At 41.8% G+C, this 20,824-nt stretch overlaps 1 protein-coding gene across 2 annotated transcripts in view; it reads left to right on the top strand.

Moving 5' to 3' along the window:
• The window catches only part of PLEKHM2 (pleckstrin homology and RUN domain containing M2), a 1,089,177-nt gene that overhangs the window by 216,488 nt on the left and 851,865 nt on the right, over positions 1–20,824 (top strand). For both annotated transcript variants that reach the window (XM_044061870.1, XM_044061869.1), the window contains exon 3: positions 13,116–13,225. In XM_044061870.1, the coding sequence (XP_043917805.1) occupies positions 13,116–13,225 (110 nt within the window). The remainder of the gene's footprint in view (positions 1–13,115; positions 13,226–20,824) is intronic.

The raw sequence follows: 20,824 nt of genomic DNA, 5'->3' as shown, positions 1-20,824 counted from the left end.
GATAGGCAAGGCATGTGTGAAAACCCAGGGCAGTTATGTGATCTGTCTATTCTAAGGATAGTATGCATGTGTCTACATAAGTTGAAATACATTTCTGAGGTCACTATACCTTTGTGTTTCTTCACAATAACACACCATTAATGTTTGTAGGAAGTGGCTTTTTTTTGGCAGAGGAGGCGCAGGTTGTATATGAAAACAATGGCGGTTGCATAATTCAAACATTAAAAACAATCGGTGATTTGGCTAGTTTGTGGGAAAAGGGGGCAGATTTACATGTCCAAGGCAAAGCAGTTGAAATGAGTTACTGTGGTCATTGTTTCTTTAATGTTCCCTATAATCAAAAGTTTTACATAGAAGGTGGATGTCTTTTTGGGGTAGGAGTGAGAAGGCAATACTTGTATGAAACATAGAAAGGTCATTAGTCAGTGTAGAATAAAATGATATGGCTTTTTGAAGGTTGTCAAATAGCAGCAATTTGAATGTTACTATAGCTGAAATGTTTTTAGTAGTGAACAGAAGTGTACAGAATGTACGCGTCATGCTTTAGGTGATTAATAGCAAAAGACAGATGTTCATCGTGCATTACAGCTGCAGTAATTACATATGGGTTTTCAGCCGGCAGGCGGTCCCTCGGTCGGCCGAATTCCAAAGTCTTGGTCCGCCGGGTTGTTGTCGGCAGACTCTTCTGATCGCCAGGAAGGCTAGAGTATAAAAGACACAGCCGGCGCCATCTTCTTCAGTCTTTTGCCGCTGCGGTGCCCTGGCTTGAAGCAGTTCGCAAGTGCCGTCAGTCGGCCAGCTCCTGAATTACTTAAAAAATTTGGAACCCGAAGTCTTCATTAAAGCTAGGCACTCGCTGGGGAATCTTTTTCTTGCCCTCAGACCGATGTCAGAAAAAGTTAATAATTGTATTTCTTTGTGGGAAGCAAATACCGCATAAGGATTTCCATTCCTTTGCATTACCTTGTTTGGGCCCAGACCACTTTGACGTCTCCGGGCTGCCGCTTTGTAATGCTACCTTCAATAAAGCGACTATCAGCGGTCCGGGCGGAGTTCTAACACTATTTTGGCAAGCGCCGTTTAATTATAAAATGTCGCCGGATACTCCGACTACCGCTATGTCCAGAAAGCGCAAAGAAAAGGACCGGGCTAGTCCAGAACTGCGGTCTCCACCGACACCACGCCTTGAAACAAGCTCCACCACGTGGCCGGTTCTCAGTGAGACGCCTTTGCAGTCCCTGACTACCAACGACACTCCTGTATACCGCGGGCAGCCTTCTGTACCTGAGACCGCTGGTTCTTCGCCGGTCCTTTCCCAAACTACAACCCGAAGCTCCCCTGCTCATGTCGAACCCACCAGTGTGGATAGATCTACATCCACCCATGGTATTTAGGCCTTCATCTTCATTCTCCATCAAGGCCTTTACAAAAGCCAAATCAGCTAAGCAACTTCTAGGCTTACCTTGCCTCACAAGGCCCAAGACCTGGAGCCCACGCCTAAGAAGCACATGCTTAAAATGGCTGAAGACCTGATCACTCTTATCAGAGGCTCATGCTGAGGCCCCCTCCGGACAAGAGAGATCTTGAGAGTAGAGGAGGATTCTCCTCCTCCTGACCAAGAATCCATTTTATCAGAACATTCTGATGCTGAAGAACAATCTTATTCACCTTTGAGGATTCGGATGCAGAGCAGTCTTTTCCTTCTGTATCCCCCGAGGATTTTTCCTTTGGGAAACTTTACACCCTTGAGAGAGCACTTCCATTGGGAAGGCCAAGACTTTTCAGACTCCTTTAAGAGAAAAGGCTTTAGGGAATTCCCTCTGGTTACCCCTCAGCATAGACCTCTGGCTATTCCTCCTGTTTTGGAGGTTTTGGATGATGTATACGGAGGCCTGTCTTAATCCTGATTCTCTGCCTCCTGCACCAGTTAAGCAGGATAGGTAGCTACAGAGTTCCTAATTCCTCATCAGTTCCTCATGCACTATATGGGCCATAATGCAGACCCTGAAACTATTTCTCAAGGCCCTAAAGGAATTTAAGGCTTCCACTGCACAAGAATCCACTACACCCACGGAAAGGGAATCTAGATCACTAGAAAGTGGGGAAGAAGGTTTACACCTCGGCCACCCACCCTTGCCATGAAGAGGGCCTTAAACTGCCAGTTTCATATGATTAAATATCAGCAATTTCTGTTATCACAATTAAAACAAAATGTCACAACCTGAACAACCAGATTTAAAAGAGTTGCAGGATATGATGCATAAGGTGGCTTTGAGCAAGTGGGCAGAAGCACACCTTACAGTGTGGTTATGATGCACTAGAGGCCTCCAGCAGATCAGTCAGCCACTGAGCAGTCATTCGCAGACATGCATGGCTAAGGGAAACAAAATCTTCCAGATCAGGTGAAAGCAAAAATTCTGGATGCACCTGCTACATAAGGATGTTCTTTTTGGTGGTGCATGCTGGAGGGATATTTTACTTTAAAAATGGAAGAAAAGGCAAAATCTATGCAAACTGTCAGAAGCTTTCTTTACAGGTTCAGCCACCAAGGTTCAGCAGGAATTGGCTGACAAAAACTGGTCCTTTTCCAACCACTGACAAAGCCCAAAGGGGCAGATACAGACGCTGAAGGGCAGAGGACAACCCCAAGGATCCTATAGAGGCAGACAATGGCAATCACCAACACCAAGAAGTGGTGACGGTCCATAGTGCACAGCAGTACAGAAAGCAAACTCAATGACTCCTCATTTCCCATGCCAGCTAGAATTCAGCTGGCAGCACCTTTGGGAGAGTGGAAAAACTGGCACTATTTGCAAAACAATTGGTATATTGTCACAACAGACAAATGGATTTCTGGACATAATAAAGCAGAGGCTACAAATTTCATTTCCACTCTTTCCAAAATGAGGCATGCCAAACCTACCACAAAAATCAAAGGGTAGAGGCATCAGAACTACAAATCGCAAAGCTTCTAAACATGAGGGCTATATTGTAAAAGGTACCTACGCATTCAACAAGCAGAAGGTTTTATTCAAGGCTGCTTTTCTGGTGCCAAGAAAGGAAGCGACTGGAGACCCATTCTGGACTTATCCATTCTCTCAACACATTTCTTCCTAGTGCCAAAATTCAGATGCTCACATTACAGCAACTCCTTCCCATGCTGGGCAAGGGGTTTTGGCTGGTAACATTGGACCTCAAGGAGGCATACCTGCATGTCCCAATCAGACAAAGTTGCAGTGAAGATACCTCCAGATTTCTTGCAGGTTCAAATCACTATCAATTTCCTCTGCATTGCCCTTTGGCTTATCTACACGCCTCGTGAGTATTCACCAAGTGCCTGGCATCAGTGATTGCATACTGCAGGACTTCTAAGGGATACAAATTTACCCCTTTATTCGATCGCAGAACATCTGCCTGATCCAAGCGGACAGCAAACCATCGCATTTTCCTCAAACACATCTGGCATATGTGACACGCCACCGTACTGCTTTCTCTGGGATACACCATCAACAAGGAGAAATCAAAACCAACACCCTCTCAGAAAATTACCTTCCTGGGTGCCAACTTGGACACAAACACCCAGATGGCTTACCTAACAACAGAAAAACAAGGGCAACTATCTCATTACTTCAGGAAATGCTTGCAAAAGTACCAGGCTTACTGCAAGGAAAATCCTGCCACCAGGCTCTGGGATTCATGGCATGTTGCATTCTTCTAATCCCATGTGCAAAGCTGCACATGAGGGAAACTTCAATGGTACCTAAAAATCTATGGTCTCAACACAGTCACAGCTTAGAAGTGGAGATTCCACACCCTGTCTACAAAGGAAATTCTATATGGTGGGCCCAAGCATGCTAAGTAAACAAAGTGCCTCCCCATTCTGCAAAGCCTCCCAAGCTACACAAGTCATAACCACAGACGCCTCAGATGCACGCCTGGGGCGACATGAAGGACAGGTGCATTCAGGGCAGATGGCACAAAACAGAAAAGCACCTTCACATCAATCAAAAGAAATGCTGGCAGTAATAAATGCAATTTCAGCTAATTCAGAGAATTCCTGTGATCCAGGACAAAAAAAAAAAAACCCCAAAAGGGAAAAAAAAAAGGGGAAAATTTCCCCCCCCCCCCCTTTTTTTAATTGGGGAAAAAAAAAATTAAAAATTTCCGGAAGGAAAAAAGGGGGGAAAAAAAAAAAACCCCCAAAAAAAATTTCCCCCGGGTTTTTTAGATTTTCCCAAACGTGGGGAAAGGCCCTTTTTTTTTCCCACAGGAATCATCAATTAAAATTTTTTAAGGCCTTTTCCCCCCGGCCGGAAAGGGGGTTTTTTTGGGAAAAAAAATTTTTTTTCCCCCCCCCCCTTCCCCGGGGGGTTTTTAAAAAAAAAAACCAAGGGGTTTTTTTTTTTGGCCAAGGAAAGGCCCCCGGGGCCAAAAACCCCCCCCCCCCCCTTTCCCCTTTTTTAAAAAAAAACCCCCCTTTTTTTTAAAAAAAAAGGGGGGGTTTTTTTTAAAACAAAAACCCCAAAAAGGACAATTTTTTTGGGGGGGGGGGAAAAAAACCCCCCCCCGGGGTGCTTAGTTGTGCTACATTTGCTGGATAAGAAAGGAAGTTATTGATTTACAGGATAGAGGCCTGTAGATTTCACAAAACAATCTAACTAGGGTAAAAGAAAGTACTAAGTGCATGAATGTTGTAAAATAAGATTGCTGCTAATAATTTTGTAATTTAAGCTACATCAGTGATTCAGATTGGCTATATAGAACTGTAGTAGATGTAGTGGTTAAACCTGTAGCCTTAATTGGGTTAAGGGAAGTGTCTAAGTACACTTTTAACCCCATACATGTGACCAAGTAAGCTCTCCAGGTGTTAACTGTTTCTTCACAGTATTTTGGCCAAGTTAAAACCTATACAAGTTTAAAAAAAAAGTCAGTGTTATATTGCTGGACATTAAAGAATACATAGCATTTTGTGTTTGAAATAATGGCCAAGCAGAGAATTAACCTGACACATGCAATTAAAGGCTCCGTATTACATAGTAAAATTTATAATATGACATCTGAGTTTAAAGTTAGTGTGCTGTGAAACTACAAAATACATGTTTAGTTATATTTATGGGATACGCACAACAAGAAAGCCAACCTGTAAAAGCATTAAAGCAGTCTGCCTCCTCTCTAACAAAGGGCTGTAACCAGTATTCATTGGTAATTCACAATACATTTTTCAGGTGTTTAAAAATATTGCCACTTGTAAACTGCACAGTCTGATTACAGCCATGATGTTTTTGCATGTGTATTTTCTCAGGTTTTTTTTGTCTAAAGTTACTAAAGACTATAAGGGATTACATTTTGTGAGACAAATTGCTAAATGTTTTTATGTTCGTGTCAAACCCTTGAAGGGAAATGAGAAGTGAATGACAAGAGGATGAGAAAACAAATGCTTGTGTTTAATAAAGAGCTGACATGTATATAGCCCAACAGTTGTGATTTAAGTATAGATTCTGCCTTGCTTCTCCTCTATTTGCTTTTTGAAATGCTGGTGTTTGAGTTCATAAAATGTTGGATCTCGTACCTCCATTACTTCTGGTTTAAAAATGACAAAGTGCTGCTTCTGTTCTTGGAGGTGAAAAGTACGAATATGGGACTAGTTTTTAATATGTTGTTCACTTAATAAAAATGCAGGAGATGGGTAAGGATAAAAATAATGGCATTTTATCTTGGTATGTGTAAAACAATCATCTTTTAATAGCCAGTATTTGATATTTTTCTTTGTGAAACAGCAATGGAATGCTGGTTTACAAGATTTAAAAATATCAAAGAAGGATTTATGAGTTGGATCTAATTCCTTATTTAAACATGTAAATTGAAGCGTTATTTGATGAATTTTTCATTCTTTTTGTATGAGCATGTAATGTTTAGCTGTATCTTTAAATGGATTTTTGAGAGTATTGTATAAGGCAAAAAGTAGCTTTTCCTGTTGGGCAATTGTACAGGCTGACATTGGCAACTAAAATGCAAGGAGTGTTAACCAAAAGACTCCAATTTTATGGAAATATTAATACTGAAAATGTAACATCCTGAAAAACAGGAACATGTGACCAGAAGAGAAACTGCTTAGTAATGGAGAGGAGCATTTGACAAGAACAATGTAAGAAGATAACTTGGATTGTGAAACCACAGATAAGTTCTGAGTGTTTGATACGTGTTAGAATATCAGAATTATTATTTTATTATATATATTTTTAAGATAGTATAAAAGCGAATAGAATTAAATCATCAGTAGATTTTGACTTAAAAGATCTACACCTGTACCCCACAAGCATAGTAACAGGGCATGTGTAGTCAGCATACTGTGTTCAGTTGCTAAGAGCATTCCATTGCAGCGCTTTGTTGGCAATCTTTGGTGATGTGACTAGACACTACTAAAACCTGGATATGCATGCATCTTCCAAGACAGTTTGACAGTTTCTCTTGCAGGTATGTGTTTTAATTTGTCAGGAAACGGGTAAAACTGTGGGCAGTCGTAATGTAAGACACTGCTCATAGTAAAATACAGATTTTGTTTGCAATTATTTTTTTATAAAGGTTGATGTTGCATGTGACCCCATATCTGAAGTTTCAGCCCTGCAGCAACAACTTGAAATACGTTAGGCACTGGTATCAACCTCCTTCCCCCCACTTACTTTGTACATGGATTGGGTTGTCAAATCAGCAGTGATTATCACCTACAGCCAATGTTCACACCTCCGGGTGACTAGCCCTTACTGTGCCTATTTCTTTACAACTTTTAGAGATCCCAGAAGTGGCTGTTTGGGTGGGATTATCTGTGGCAGAAGGCATATTGCAGGCTGGGGTGAACACATTAAACTAATCATTGTCGTATCTTGGTGGAGGTGGGGTGGCAACACAACAGTTTCTGGACCAATTCCAAGTTGAAGTGCATTAATATGATTATTTACTTTTTCTTTTTGGGAACCAGATTTGTGGGCAGTGGTAACAATACACATTGCCCACAGCACAACACACGTTAATTTATTTTTTACGGCATTCAGTGTAGGCAGTAGGTGCCCTATAGCAACAAAGTGTATTCCACTGGTTATTTAATCAAGTTTCACAATCACACATGAAACAATTACCAGAAGTGGCTTTTTTTGGAAAAGCAGTCTGTGGATAAAAACAAAGAACAATTAAGTTAATAAAAGTAAAGTTTGTCATTACTTTGGCTTGGTGAGAAGTTGGGGCAGTATATAGTGTCTGTGACCTTCAAGTTGAAGTACATTACTGTAGCTATTTTTTTCCTTTCACTTTCATCACAACATGACATTGGAAGGATACACTGAAGGTGGTTGTCTTTTTTAGGGGGATAGGCAAGGCATGTGTGAAAACCCAGGGCAGTTATGTGATCTGTCTATTCTAAGGATAGTATGCATGTGTCTACATAAGTTGACATACATTTCTGAGGTCACTATACCTTTTGATTTCTTCACAATAACACACCATTAATGTTTGTAGGAAGTGGCTTTTTTTTGGCAGAGGAGGCGCAGGTTGTATATGAAAACAATGACGGTTGCATAATTCAAACATTAAAAACAATCAGTGATTTGGCTAGTTTGTGGGAAAAGGGGGCAGATTTACATGTCCAAGGCAAAGCAGTTGAAATGAGTTACTGTGGTCATTGTTTCTTTAATGTTCCCTATAATCAAAAGTTTTACGTAGAAGGTGGATGTCTTTTTGGGGTAGGAGTGAGAAGGCAATACTGTGTATGAAACATAGAAAGGTCATTAGTCAGTGTAGAATAAAATGATATGGCTTTTTGAAGGTTGTGTCAAATAACAGCAGTTTGAATGTGTTACTATAGCTGAAATGTTTTTAGTAGTGAACAGAAGTGTACAGAATGTACGCGTCATGCTTTAGGTGATTAATAGCAAAAGACAGTTACAATATACCATAGTTAACATGCTAAGCATTTAAGCAACTGTTGTTGCGGCAGGGTCAAATTCTGCATAGTACTGCACTGAAACATGTAAAGGTAGAATAGTTGTTGAAAATGTATTTTATAACTGATTATTCTGTTACTATATGCAAGTGTATTAGTGAAACATCAGAAGGACTGAAATTTGGCTTGTAACAGATAGGCACTGCATCAGTTAGTTTAGAGACATTCAATGTTGCAGTCTGACATTGTGCGTTATACACAGGTATTGCAGTGGAAACTACTGTTAGAAGTGCAGTTCTAAAGAAGTGCAGTTCTAAGTGTGTTTAATGAGTGAAGTTACTTACCTGAAAGTGTCAAAGTGAAATTTCAAAAGGAGACAGATATAGCATTGCAAAGGCATGCCCCAGTGGCTTTAGTTAATACTCCTTTAGTGCTATGGTCTGAAATTTTGCACTGTACTTTATGGATGCTGTGCTGAACTTCTCAGTAATCTTGAGTTGCAGTAATAGCCTAAAATGTTTCTTTACTGATTTACTGCATTAGAAGTAATAAATATTTATTTTTCCGAATGCTTGATTTTTTCGCACTTATGACTCTCCCACACACAGTTTAGTCTTGAAAAGCAAGCCCACAGGAACAAAGTAAATGAACGCAGTGTAAACTGTAGACTACGGAGCAAAAGAAAACCAGACACCAAGCTAGTGCTTTTGTTCACTTTAATATAAACTGAACTTCATCAGAAATTAACTTATCCATCCAAAAAGCCTATATATATATATATATATATATATATATATATATATATATATATATATATATATATATATATATATAAATCCAAGTGTCATGATTTAGAACCACTCAAAATTAAAGAAACAAAGTAAAAAATGTATATACACAAATATATATATATATATATATATATATATATATATATATATATATATATATATATGTGTGTGTGTCCATAAACATATATGCATGTATCAAAAATGAAGCATTTGTAACATTTAAAACATTTAAAATGCACTTTCGTCTAACAAAATATACTATATAAATCTCCACAAACTACTGAGTGTCTGGCTAAAGCGTTGGAAGCATCTTTTTTCTTTATGGCTAAAGTGTGCTCATAAATTCTCTGCTTGAGAGCCCTGATCATTTTACCAACATAAAACATGGTGCAGGAATTACAAAAAGCCACATATACCACATTTTATTACAAGTGTAGTGGCTCCTTGCCCCAAATGTTTTGTTGAGGTGTCTAAATTCTGTTGAACAACAACCCCGTGTTGAATCTGCACTGTCGGCAATGACCACAAGGAAAAGTACCAAAATTGCTGGCCGTTCTCCTAAAATCACTTCTAGTACCCCTTTAAAAAATGGTTTTAATGTTCACAGTCCTTTTGTAGGTGAAAAGTGATCTATTACCAAGGACCTTAACCAATTCAGGATTCCCTAAAATGACTTTCCAATTGTCCAAATGTGTGCACCTAATCAAACTCCATTAGAAATGGCAATAGGGAAAGCTAACCTGTAATTAATTGACTGTGCATCCTCCAAACTTAAAGTTTAGTCTTGGGTACATTAAACTGCATTACAAGAAGTTAATTTCTTTTTTCCATTTTTTTATTTTTTTTGTTTCCACAGTATGCCATTCATCATCCCCTTCCTGCCCACTCAAGCCACTTGTTCCACATCATTGGGATGAGTGTTGGCCTGGAGAGATTATTGTTCAGGCAGCTGCCATCAAGTGTGGCTTGGGTTTTTACTTGCTTCCCCAGTGCCAGCATGCACTTGGCCTAGCATGGGGGGGGGGGGGGGGGTAATCCAGAAGGTTGGCCCCTCTCTTACACAAGGAGCATTCACTTGAAGCAGCCTGGCTCCCTGAGTAGCATGAGCTGTGGTTTGCCCAGTCTCCACCAAGGAAATACTTAACTCCATCACCCCTGAGTCTGAGCAACCTAGGATGGGCAAACTTGCCATCCCTTTTCCCTTACCCCCAAGTTTGCCTTGTTTCTTCAGTGCCATGGTCACTGTTCAAACTTAGTTGCAGTAAGGGCTCCATCCTGTCTATGCCAGTAAGCCAGTCATTGCAAAAAGATAAGTTTGTGCATATATCTCTACAGCTGCAACCACCAATTGCTTTTTGTAGATAAGGGTCATGTGATGTTCTGAGAAATTTGCTGTAATACTTCATATGGTTGTAGAGAAATAGTTATATTTGCGGGTGTTTTAATTTCGTCATTCATTTCCAAAAAATAAGATGCATATTTTGCATTTCTTTGGGTTAACAAACTACGTATATATTTGAATTATGTAATTTGTGCTTTCTGATGAAATAAAAGCCAAAGGTAATACTATTTCCTGGAAATAGGAGTATTTCCTTTATTTTTTTGTGCTGTAGCAAAATGCACGTATTGTGGCAGACATGCACATAGTTGGATTCTATTAACCTCTCATCCTAAAAGCTGTTAGGCCACATAAAATAATATGAAAGAAATTAACAATGTATCTTGGCCTGAAAGGTTTCGTAAGATCGTCTTGAAGCAGTAGTGAGAGAGAGAAAGAAGTTGTTTGAAGTTAGGGTGGAATTCAGGTCTGAATGGCCTTAGTAAATTAGAGTGAATCTTTTACAATATATTAAGTGAAAACAAATGTGTAATGTTTGGTCCTTATCAGAAAAAAGTAAAACCTAACAAAAACATAGAATGTATGATTTCAGACCTAAAGTGGGTATATTTATGTATATAGAAGTCATGTTTCATTTTTTAAATGCATTGAGGCATGAAAATGACATCTGAAAATGTGTTTTTTCTTTAAAATTCAAGGTGCAACTACTCATTTGAGGCTTTGAGCTCAGTGTAATAGTATATTTTAGATAATTATGCCAGTAACATTTCCTGACATTTTCATGAATAAATATTAAAAATATTTTTGAGATACAGATCTTTAAATGCAGAGAACAAAAACAATAAAACAGCCTGTAATTTGGGGGAGCCTTCTGAAAAGTGATCAGCAGTTGGGGATTCAAAAACTTTGTCGTAACATTTTAAAGTTACATTTTAACCAAAACAAAGAAAACTGATTATAATAACCATCAGATAACATTATTTTGTCGTCTTAATCAGTATAAAATATAGAATAACCAAATGTAGATTAATATTATATATCCCCAAATGTCACCTTGTGTCATTCTAATGTGAACCCTGTGCATAATCCATACAATTCTCTTTTCCTTCCATATAGACACTTCATAATTTATTCCAGATATTTTTTTGCCCTCTCTACTCCCCACCTACTTGAGATGCTATATCCCTTCTATAGATTTTTAAATTATCCCTGATCAGTCCTTCAACATTTCTTCACCTTTCTGGCCTCTTGCAAGATGTTTCTTTTGCATCCACCTTGAATTAAGTTGTCTTCCATTCTTCTCATCCTTCTGCTAGCTTGTCCTTCAGTGCTACAAATGTTCAGTCTATATGGACTTATTTTTCAAAAACCTTCTTCCATTTACTGATCTATTTGGCTCGTATGTCCAGTTGCTGAACCCAGGAACATGTATCCTGACTCCCTCTAACATTTAACACCACCATCAGCCCCCATCCTCAAACCCTCCAAGGATTTTATTTGTGGTTATAAATACTGTACTACCTACAAAGAAAATACAAACATTAATTCTAGACTACTGTTTTGTTTCCCTATCATTTTAAGAATGTCACTTCATTCAGACAATTCTGTCTGTTCTTCAGAAGTCCATCTGAGCCCATGTTTCCCTACTAAACTCCAATGCTTTGGATATACCAGCTTGTGTAATTAACTATGTTTAACAACTGTCTCCTGTTTATCTCCATCTGAGTTCATTCTCGTATCACTTTTCTTACTGTTTGTTGACTCTCATTCCCTCTTGCTTCAACAACAACAAAGAAAAAAAAGAAAAATTGCTTTAATGCTTATTTGCATTTGCTCAAACCTAAGCTATTTTGTTGCCTCAGTCTCTTGTCTCACCTTAATTTGTCTGTAGTCTGTGGAAATACAAAACACCCCTTCTCTCACTTGGTATCAGAAAAAGTCCCCTTTAAGTAGGTCTTTCCTTTGCTATTTTTTTCCACAATCATTTTGCCCTGTATGTTAACTTCTGAGTTGCCCCATATCCTCCTCCTTAAGTATGAAAACACCAGATCTTCATTAACTCTACTTCTCTTACAGAAGTCAGATGTAATATTTTTCTGTGTATATCCGAGGTACTTGCATCTTCCGAGCCCCTTATTGTTTCTTCTGCAGTCTTTCCAGGAGTCTGTTCTTTTAATTTCCTTATACCCAGTGGTGCTGCGGGTAGCTTTGTCGCCTCACAGTAAGACGCTGTCCGGTTCGATTCTCAGCTAGAGTGTCCTCTGCGTGGAGACATGCGTGAATGGGCGTACCTTCGTTGAAGGTTGTGCGTCAGGGCTGGTAACTCGGCACGTAAAAATTAACTCCCAATCATTAGTGGACCGGAGTTCCGCTGTGGCGACCCCTAACCGGGAAAAGCTGAGAGACAACAACAAAATACCCAGATGATGTCGTATGTAGGCTGAAATCTAACAGGCCCCAGCCTTCATTTGCTTTTGTCAGCCTCATACTTTCCTTGGCAATTCTGCTGCACTTCACATTCTAAATACTTTTCATAACAAGCCCTGAAGTCTTTGAATCATGTTGCTGTTCTGTTGAGCTGGTGGATGTGTAAACAGATATAATGCCCTTGAAACAGTCGTCATTTGAACCACATTAATCTTTCCTGTAATAGTACTGACCCAACAGTCTACTTGCAGGGTGAAACATTTCTTCATGATTGTCGCACCATTTCTGACCAACTGTCAAAAACCTGAATTTCTAAGTACTTCATTCTCCTGATGATCTAAGATTTATTATGTAGTTAGTTCTCTCACATTTGCATAGAGCTGAGATAAAGCAAGAGAGATGTTTTTGGAAGGATTGGACCATTAAGCAGGGATTTTGTAGCTATAGATTACTGCAGGGTGATATGATTAGCTGGGAGGTTGAAGCTTTGTGTATAACTGAACTAATATTTCTATGCCACTTATAAGTGGCAAAATGCAACAAAAAATAAGCAGTAATAACAGAAGCTATATATGTTTGCCTTTGTTTGGTATGGCTCTACAATTTATTTCTGTTTTCTCTTCAGCTTACAGGACATCTCATTGGGATACTGGGTGGTTGTCATTCACTTTACTCGTCGAGAAGCCATTAAACAGATTGAAGTTCTATCACATCTTGCCACAAACATGGGACGCAGTAAGTAATATTTCATTTTAAATAATGGGCAAAATTAAAAAGCAGAAGGCTCACACCGTTATTCTGAATATCACTTGTTCTCATCTATTAGTGTCTTGGTTCACACTGCTTTATCACAGAGGTAAATTAGTTTTATGTCTAGCAGTTAAACAAGTCTTAAATGAGCTGGTAGCAGTAAGAAGCAGATGATACGAAGAGCCAGCTGAGCTGCATCTGATGGAGGGGGTGGGGGCGGGGGGTGGCTTTGCTTAAATCAGAAGCACTCCTGTTGGGGAGTGGAAGTTACACAGATGGCAGAACAGTCATTTTGTTTCTTCTCTGAAAATAATAAGCAGCATTATAAAATGGAGTACCTTCTTAACTGTTGTATTTAGTATGGCTTTTTGGTTGAAGGCAGGAACTACAAAAACTATATTCTTATCAGACAGTTTTAATTTTCATAGTCTCTTAATCTATAATGTGCAGCTCTGAACAGCTAAGGTGACTAGCAAAATACTTCAGAGCTACCACAGGAAAGAGTTACTTGTGCATCATCATGGTCAGTAAAAATAAGTAAATAAAATTAATTTGTATCCCATGATACAAAGCAGTCGCTTCTTGCTCTGAATGGGACTTAACTAAATTGTGAGGCTGTCATTCAGCAGTGATGTTTCTTTTTTGCTCCAGCTGTTTTGCTACAACTCAACCCTACAGTCCTGACACTTGCGCCACTAAGGCAGTGGCCCAGTGATGTTTTCCACAGATTGCTACCTGTAATGCAGTTGGAGTAGCAGACCATAGCAGGAGTCAGGCCCCATATAATACTTCTGTTTTTGATTTGCTGCCTCCTTGAGGAGTCCATCTTGCAGCAAATCCAGAAATCTTTCCTCCACCCAGAGTGATGTCATTTACAGTAGTTCAAACCTGCTGTCCCTGGTTTGACTTCTGCAGTGATTGAGTTACTAGTTTAATTCCCGATTGTGTAGATTCCTTTTGGGTCTTTATCACTGTACTCGATGAAACACACTGCTATTAATCAATTGATATCTCGCACATCTGTACAAACTGCCACAGCCACTTATCGAGTACTGTGCTGATGTTATACTGTGATGGAAAGTGAAATATTATGGCAGACTTGCTGCTTTTAGATGCATAGCAACTCTTTCCCCACACACATGCAGTCATTTTTCATCAGACAATCCCCATGCCCATCCATTAATTCCACTTTGACTATACACACCTCAGATATCCGATAGGCATAGTGAAGTATTCCAGTTAGCTTCACAGAAATGCACATTACATCTGCAAAACCAAAATAATGACTGATAATATTGAACAAATCACTTTCATCTACATACAACCCTCAGCCTAGGAATGAAAGCCATCTTTATTGACTACATACCTCTCAAATATAAGAATTAAAAAAAAATAATAATGGGCCACAGTAATTTTACCTCCCCATACACAAATATGCAGACATACACAGATGTAACCACCATTACAGCCAGTGGTTTGGCTGTGATGTACACCTCATGTATTTGATTACCGACAAACGAATGCATTAACTGCCACACAGGAAATTATCGTAGGGCACTGTTGTCAGAATACAGTGTCCAACCCACTCTGCCCCATATGTGTCAAGAACCAAAGAGAAAGCTAAAAATGGTAGACAAAGGACCAAAAGCAGGGGCAGCTACTAGTTTTGTTTACTTAGAAATATGCTTGAAGAACAGACTTTGTATTGACACGGTTTTTTTTTTTTTTTGAAGACTTTAAAGTGACAACAGTCTTATCGAATTTGCCAGAAAAAGCAACAAACTTTGAGGAACAGTTCAAAGTACAAGGTAGAAAATCAGACATTTTGCAAAGCCAAGAACAGTTGAGAAAATCAATGCCAACACACACATGACCATCTCTTGCAGCCACATATATGACTGACTGCATTCCTCATTTGTTTGTGCCAAATGAATAAAAACATAAATAACTACCACACAGGAATTTCTCATCTCACTGCTTTCAGAATACAGTGTGAAAGCCACCCTCCCCCATAAACCCCTCAACGGTAAAGGAGAAAGATAAAATTTATGGAGGGCAAATGACCAGAATAAGTGACAGCTATTTTCTTTATACAATTACAAACTTGCTGGAAAGACTGGCTTTGCATTAGCATGCTCTTTTGAAGATTAAGTCTGAAACTCTGTCTGTCATCATTATTTAGTGACTGCAGTGCTCATTGATTTGCCAGGAAAAAGCAAACTTTATGTAGAACAGACCAAAGTATGAGGCAAAAATCAGAGATATTCTGAAAAATCAGGGACGGTTGAGAACATCTACACACCCACACATGGGCATGGCTTATATATTTCACACATGCACTTTTATAGGTTCATAGAAAGTTACAAGGCTGATAGCCCAAGAGCTCTTGCAAGCCTAATCATATTTATCCCGAGTTGCCCCAGTTGGTGTGGTTAGTTGAGTGAAGTTCGCAGAGGTAAAGGTCTATGATAGTTAATAACTACTTCCTGTTTCGAGGAGGGACATGGTCACCACCCCAGGAGTGAATTTGCGAACACCCATCCATTGATCTGGGTTGCGTTTGAAGAGGGTCATGGAGGTGATTTGCTTCTGCATGAATTGGAAGTTTGTTCAAGAGAAGTGGCAGCCTGTGGAAGATACATTTATCTCTCCAGCATGACCTGTTCATGTCCAAGGTTAAGTTAAAGTCCTTGGAGCAAGTGACCCTCATGCAGTTTGATTTACGAATGTGTAGCATTTCCATCAGGACTGGGTCAGAGACTGCCCTGTAAGCCAAGTACTGGTCATCCCTTCGCAACCTGTAGGAGATAGAATACAGTGACAGGGCTTTCAGTCTTTCTGTGCAAGACTTGCTTTGTGTACCCTGTAATTGTTGCAGGTGTTTGGTGAGGTACATACAAAAGGGAGCATTGTACTTCATTATTGGTTTGATGAGGCTAGAGTGTAATGGAATTATAACTTCCTTAAATCTAGATATGATGCCTTTACTTATAAGAAGTGCCACATAGAAGGATTTCCATACTACTGTGGATACGTGGTGGTCAAAGTTCAGGTTGCTATCAGCCTGAGTACCTAGATCACATGCCACTAGGTCTACACTTGGGTGGAAGTTGTCTGTAATATAATTAGCAAGGATGTCAGCTTTCCCAAAGGGGCAAATGCATTTTTTTGCATTTAGCTTTAATCTGTGGCTTTGGCACCAATCATTTGTCTCCATTAACCCTGTCTGCAGTATATTATCATCAGTGGGGAAACTCACTGTTTGCTCCCAATTTGCAGTTCTCATCGAACTTGGACAGCCACAGGCTGTCCAAGTTTGACTGGACTTCTGAGAAATAAATTCTGAACAGTAAGGGGCCCAACACAGAACCCTGTGGTATGCCACTGGTGACTGGTCTTTTGCTAGAGGTGGTGTCACCCACTTTGACAGTGTGTCCTGTCGGTGAGGCACTTCACTACCCATTTGGTAGTATATGGGTTAATTCCCAATTGGGAGAGTTTCTCTATAATACCTGAGTTGGGGGATTGTGTCAGATGTCTGGGCTAGGTAAAGATAAGTGGTATGCACGGCCTTTCCCTTGTCCAGGGCCTTGGTAACTTTCTTGAAGATGTCAACAGTGTTTAACAGGCATGATCTACCTTTAATGTATCCAAATTGGGTTGTGTCCAGAGTTTGGAGATGATCTATGTCCTTGTTAATAAGCTCCATAATTATTCTTTCCATCCCCTTGCAGATGAGGCTAGTCAAGCTTATGAGCCTGTAATTCCCAGGGTCAGTTGATGATCACCCTTTGTGCAGTGTGATTACTGTTGCTCTCCTCCATTCCACTGGAATATACTTCATTCACAGGCTGTGGTTAAACAGGGGTCCAAGTGGGTCTGCAAGGTCTTATTTTAAGTTGTTTAAAAGGCAACTTGGGATGTTGTCTGGTCCCAGTGATATGTTTTTGGCCTTGGGTAATGCCGAGATGACCTGCTCTCTTGAAATAATAGGCTGAGGAATGGTGGCAGGTATACCTTGGGGGATGACTGGAGGGGACAGGGGGTTGAAGTTAGCTCCAAATCTGTCAGCTAGCAGGTTGGCTGTTACTTCCGGTTGAGTATGGGTGGTGCCAACCACAACCAGTTCAGTGCATAGCTGGGTATTCCCTTTTAGATTTCGGATGGAGTTAAAGAATGCCTTGTGATTATCCTTAGCTAGGAAGGCTATTTTCGCTTCATAATTACCTTTGGAAGACTTGATAAGATCTCTAATTTGTTTAAGCTAGAGAAATTTCTTCCTTTGTTGATCCAGTTCCCTCCTGTTCTTGGGCATTAGTTTCTTTTTTTATACTAGGGGACCACCAGGATCGCTTGTTTTTTTTTGGGAAGGCCTGGTTTTATTCAGGTCAGGTACAGCCAATGCTATACAACTGCTTAAGTGGTTATTTAGGGCATTGGCATACACTTCTGCATAGGGGACTGCTTTATCTGTGTTGAGTGGGGCTTTAAAACTGCTTACACCATCACTCAGCAGGAGGTAGTTTGTCTTTGAAAAATTCTTGGACGTTTTTGAGATTGATGAGGTATCTGGTCTAATAATTACATGAACGAGATTGATTTATGGTGCGATCTTACCAGGGATGATGTGTTGCCCACCACTACTACCAATATGTGATGGTCACTAATATGTGTCATCCCCACGCTGGGCCAGTAATCAAGGAGCCTGAATCCTCACTACTGACACTGGAGAGGGATGTGCACTTGAAATACAAATGGATACACTAAGTATTTCCAGATTCAGACCTCAGTGTATCAAGTACAGTTTCCCTTAAGCCCACACAAGGAACACACTCATCCCAGTGACTGGATGTGTCTGTCTAGGTCCCTAGTAAGACTCCCCACTGGTGCAGCTGTATGGTTAAGTCCTCAGCCAAGTGTCCTAGCCAAGTCCTCCAGCACCCTCTCTAAACCCTGGGTTTCATGACCCTGCCCCAAGTCGCTGACACGCATGTATATACGCGCACAAAACCACACACCTGGGAAAGGATAAGACAGATTTAGTAGTTATGCCCCCCTCTGCCCAGACTGTAAGGTAGTTATCACTGCAACCAGACATTCCCCAATCAGTTACTCTAAGGCTCTTAAAGGGTGTCCAATTATACTATGTAATAATAGTAATACAAATGTTAGTAGATCTGAAGTAGTTACTTAATTTGCTCTGCAACCTGTGGGTATCGGATCCGATCTCGGATCCAAGCCGGCAGCTTTCCAAGCTACAAGATCCGAGCTCCTAGCTCCTCCCCTACCCATAATCCCCTGCTATGTGCTACATTACCTCAGATCCTTTTTTGCCGTGGCTGAAGCAGCTACTTTTGAAGAGCTCCTTGGCTTTTGGTGAGATTGAACCTTTTTCTTGTAAAAAAAAAAAATCTTTCTTGTGTGAGTGTTTAGTTTTCTTGGGTTAGTTAGCGAAAGTGTAGTTAGGTACCTTTGTTTCCCCCTTTCTAACTAGTTTGTTACTGTTAGTTCCTGCCTTTCACCCTCCCCCCTCTTAGTGTTTGGGTGTGCTTTTTGGTGTGAGTGGTGTTATGGCTGAAGGGCCTAAGGCGGTGTTCTCAAAGTGTACTGAGTGTGGCCATAAGCTTTCGCCGGCTGATGGCCACACTCGGTGCGTTTTATGCTTGGGGGCGGCCCATTTGTCATCGGCCTGCACAATCTGCGCGGCCTTTAATCCCCGAGCTATTAGGGACAGGAAGAACAAGCTGATCCTGGCGGGCTTGTTGCCTCAGGAATCAACTTCTTCTTCCTCCCCCTCTCAGGCACAGGCCGTCTCCACAGCCCTCGTGCCTTCTGGGCGCCCGACTCAACCTGGGACTCAACCTCCCTCTTTGGGTTTGAGTTCGGGGGATTCAGGTACCTCCACTACGGTGGAAAAAAGGCATAAAGACAAGGGACATAAGTCCCACAAAAGGCGGGCTGAGACTCAACCCTCAGTCCCGCCGTCTAAGCTGACTAAGTCTCCCTCGAGGGGCTACAGATCCTCCCCCTCTCGGCTCCGTTCACCTCGTTTTTCTCCGGAGCTGGAGGAGGAGGATCGGTCTCCCTCGAGGTCGTCGAGGCGACCCTCCCGGCCTGCTTCGACGACTTCTTCAAGATCAACAAGAAGCCTCACTGAAGCAGATATGGATCAGATGATGCGCCGATTCATCCAGACCCAAATGCAGATGGGGGTACTCTTGCCTCCCCCCCCCCCTCTGGGGGGGAGTGCGGTTCCCATATTTGCTCCGATTACTCCTTCTCCGACCCGTTTTCGGGTCTCGGAGTTATCGGATCTGGGCCCTTTCGGAACCGGGGATTCGTCGGGGCCGATAGCTCCGGTCGCTTCGTCGACTGTGCCCTCGAGTCTGTCGGATCCGAGCTCTCGGGGCCGAGGGCTGAGCATCGGATCCGGGGGAGCTGGTGTGTCTTCGGCTCCGTTGGGTTCGGAGCACACCTCTCTCTTGCCTCCGGCTGCATCGGCTCCGACCCCGATCCCTACCTCGGAGCCGAGGAGGTTGCTCTCGGAGCCTGGCGAGAGTAGCTCTCCTTCGGCTTTTGAGGTTGTGGAGAGGGTACTGTCGAGGACCTCCAGGTCCCCGGTCCGGGCGTCTGATCCTCCCATACCCCAGCTGCATGTGGGTCTATCCTCCATCATCCGACCATCGGGACAGCCTGCCCAAGCCCTCCAGTTGGTTCCCTTAGAGGAACAGGACCCCTTTGACGAGCCCTCTTCGGACAGTCCCACCGAGGAGGTCCCTCGAAAATGTCGGTGCAAGAGGAGGCACCTCGACTCCCCCGAGTCCGTCACGACCGACACGGATTTAGATGAAGGGGAGGGTTCCCCAAGGTCACCCCCCGAGGATGTCTCCTTCGGAGACATCATGGAAATGTTAGCGTATTAGAGGGGGTGGTCTGCCCAAAACCTTCCGCAGATGAATCCATGTTCCTGGATGCGTTTGAGGCAGGCCTTCTACCTCCTGGGTGTCCCCGGCTGACCCCAGGTAGACCTCATTACTACCAGGGCGTGGAAGGAGCCCGACACCGTGGAGCCTATCCCGGCGACCGACAAGATCCTTAGCCCCCCAGTGGATAGATTGTCTTGGGCCAAGGGAACACCAGTGGATGCCATGCTGGTGGCGGCTGCCACCAAGAGAGAACTCGCACAGGAGAGCTCTTCGGTTCACCCGCCAGATAAGGAATCTCGAGCACTGGACCGCATTGGGAAGCGGATGTTTAGTTCAGCTTCCTTTTCCGTAAGGGCGCTTAACTACATGGCACATACCATTAGGCTGCAACGAGACTTAATTAAGGAATACTCTGCAGCCCCCCCCCGGAGTCCATGTCGGTCGAGGACAAAAAAGTTTTCTCGACTCGTATGGCCACTCTAAAGTCCATCTCTAACACGTCCATGTGTCTACTCTCCCATGCCACGGAGGGAGCCGCTAGGGCCAGCGGAGCCGGGGTCATCTTGCGACATCACTCCTGGCTCCGTCTTTGCGATTTACGCGGATCCCTTCAAGGCGTCCTTCACGAATGCACCCTTTGACGGATCTTCACTCTTCG

Source organism: Protopterus annectens, chromosome 2.part0 (genome assembly GCF_019279795.1).
Source record: "Protopterus annectens isolate FY-2018-M chromosome 2.part0, PAN1.0, whole genome shotgun sequence".
Lineage (NCBI taxonomy): Eukaryota > Metazoa > Chordata > Ceratodontiformes > Protopteridae > Protopterus > Protopterus annectens.
This window is presented reverse-complemented; position numbering and strand designations above follow the sequence as displayed.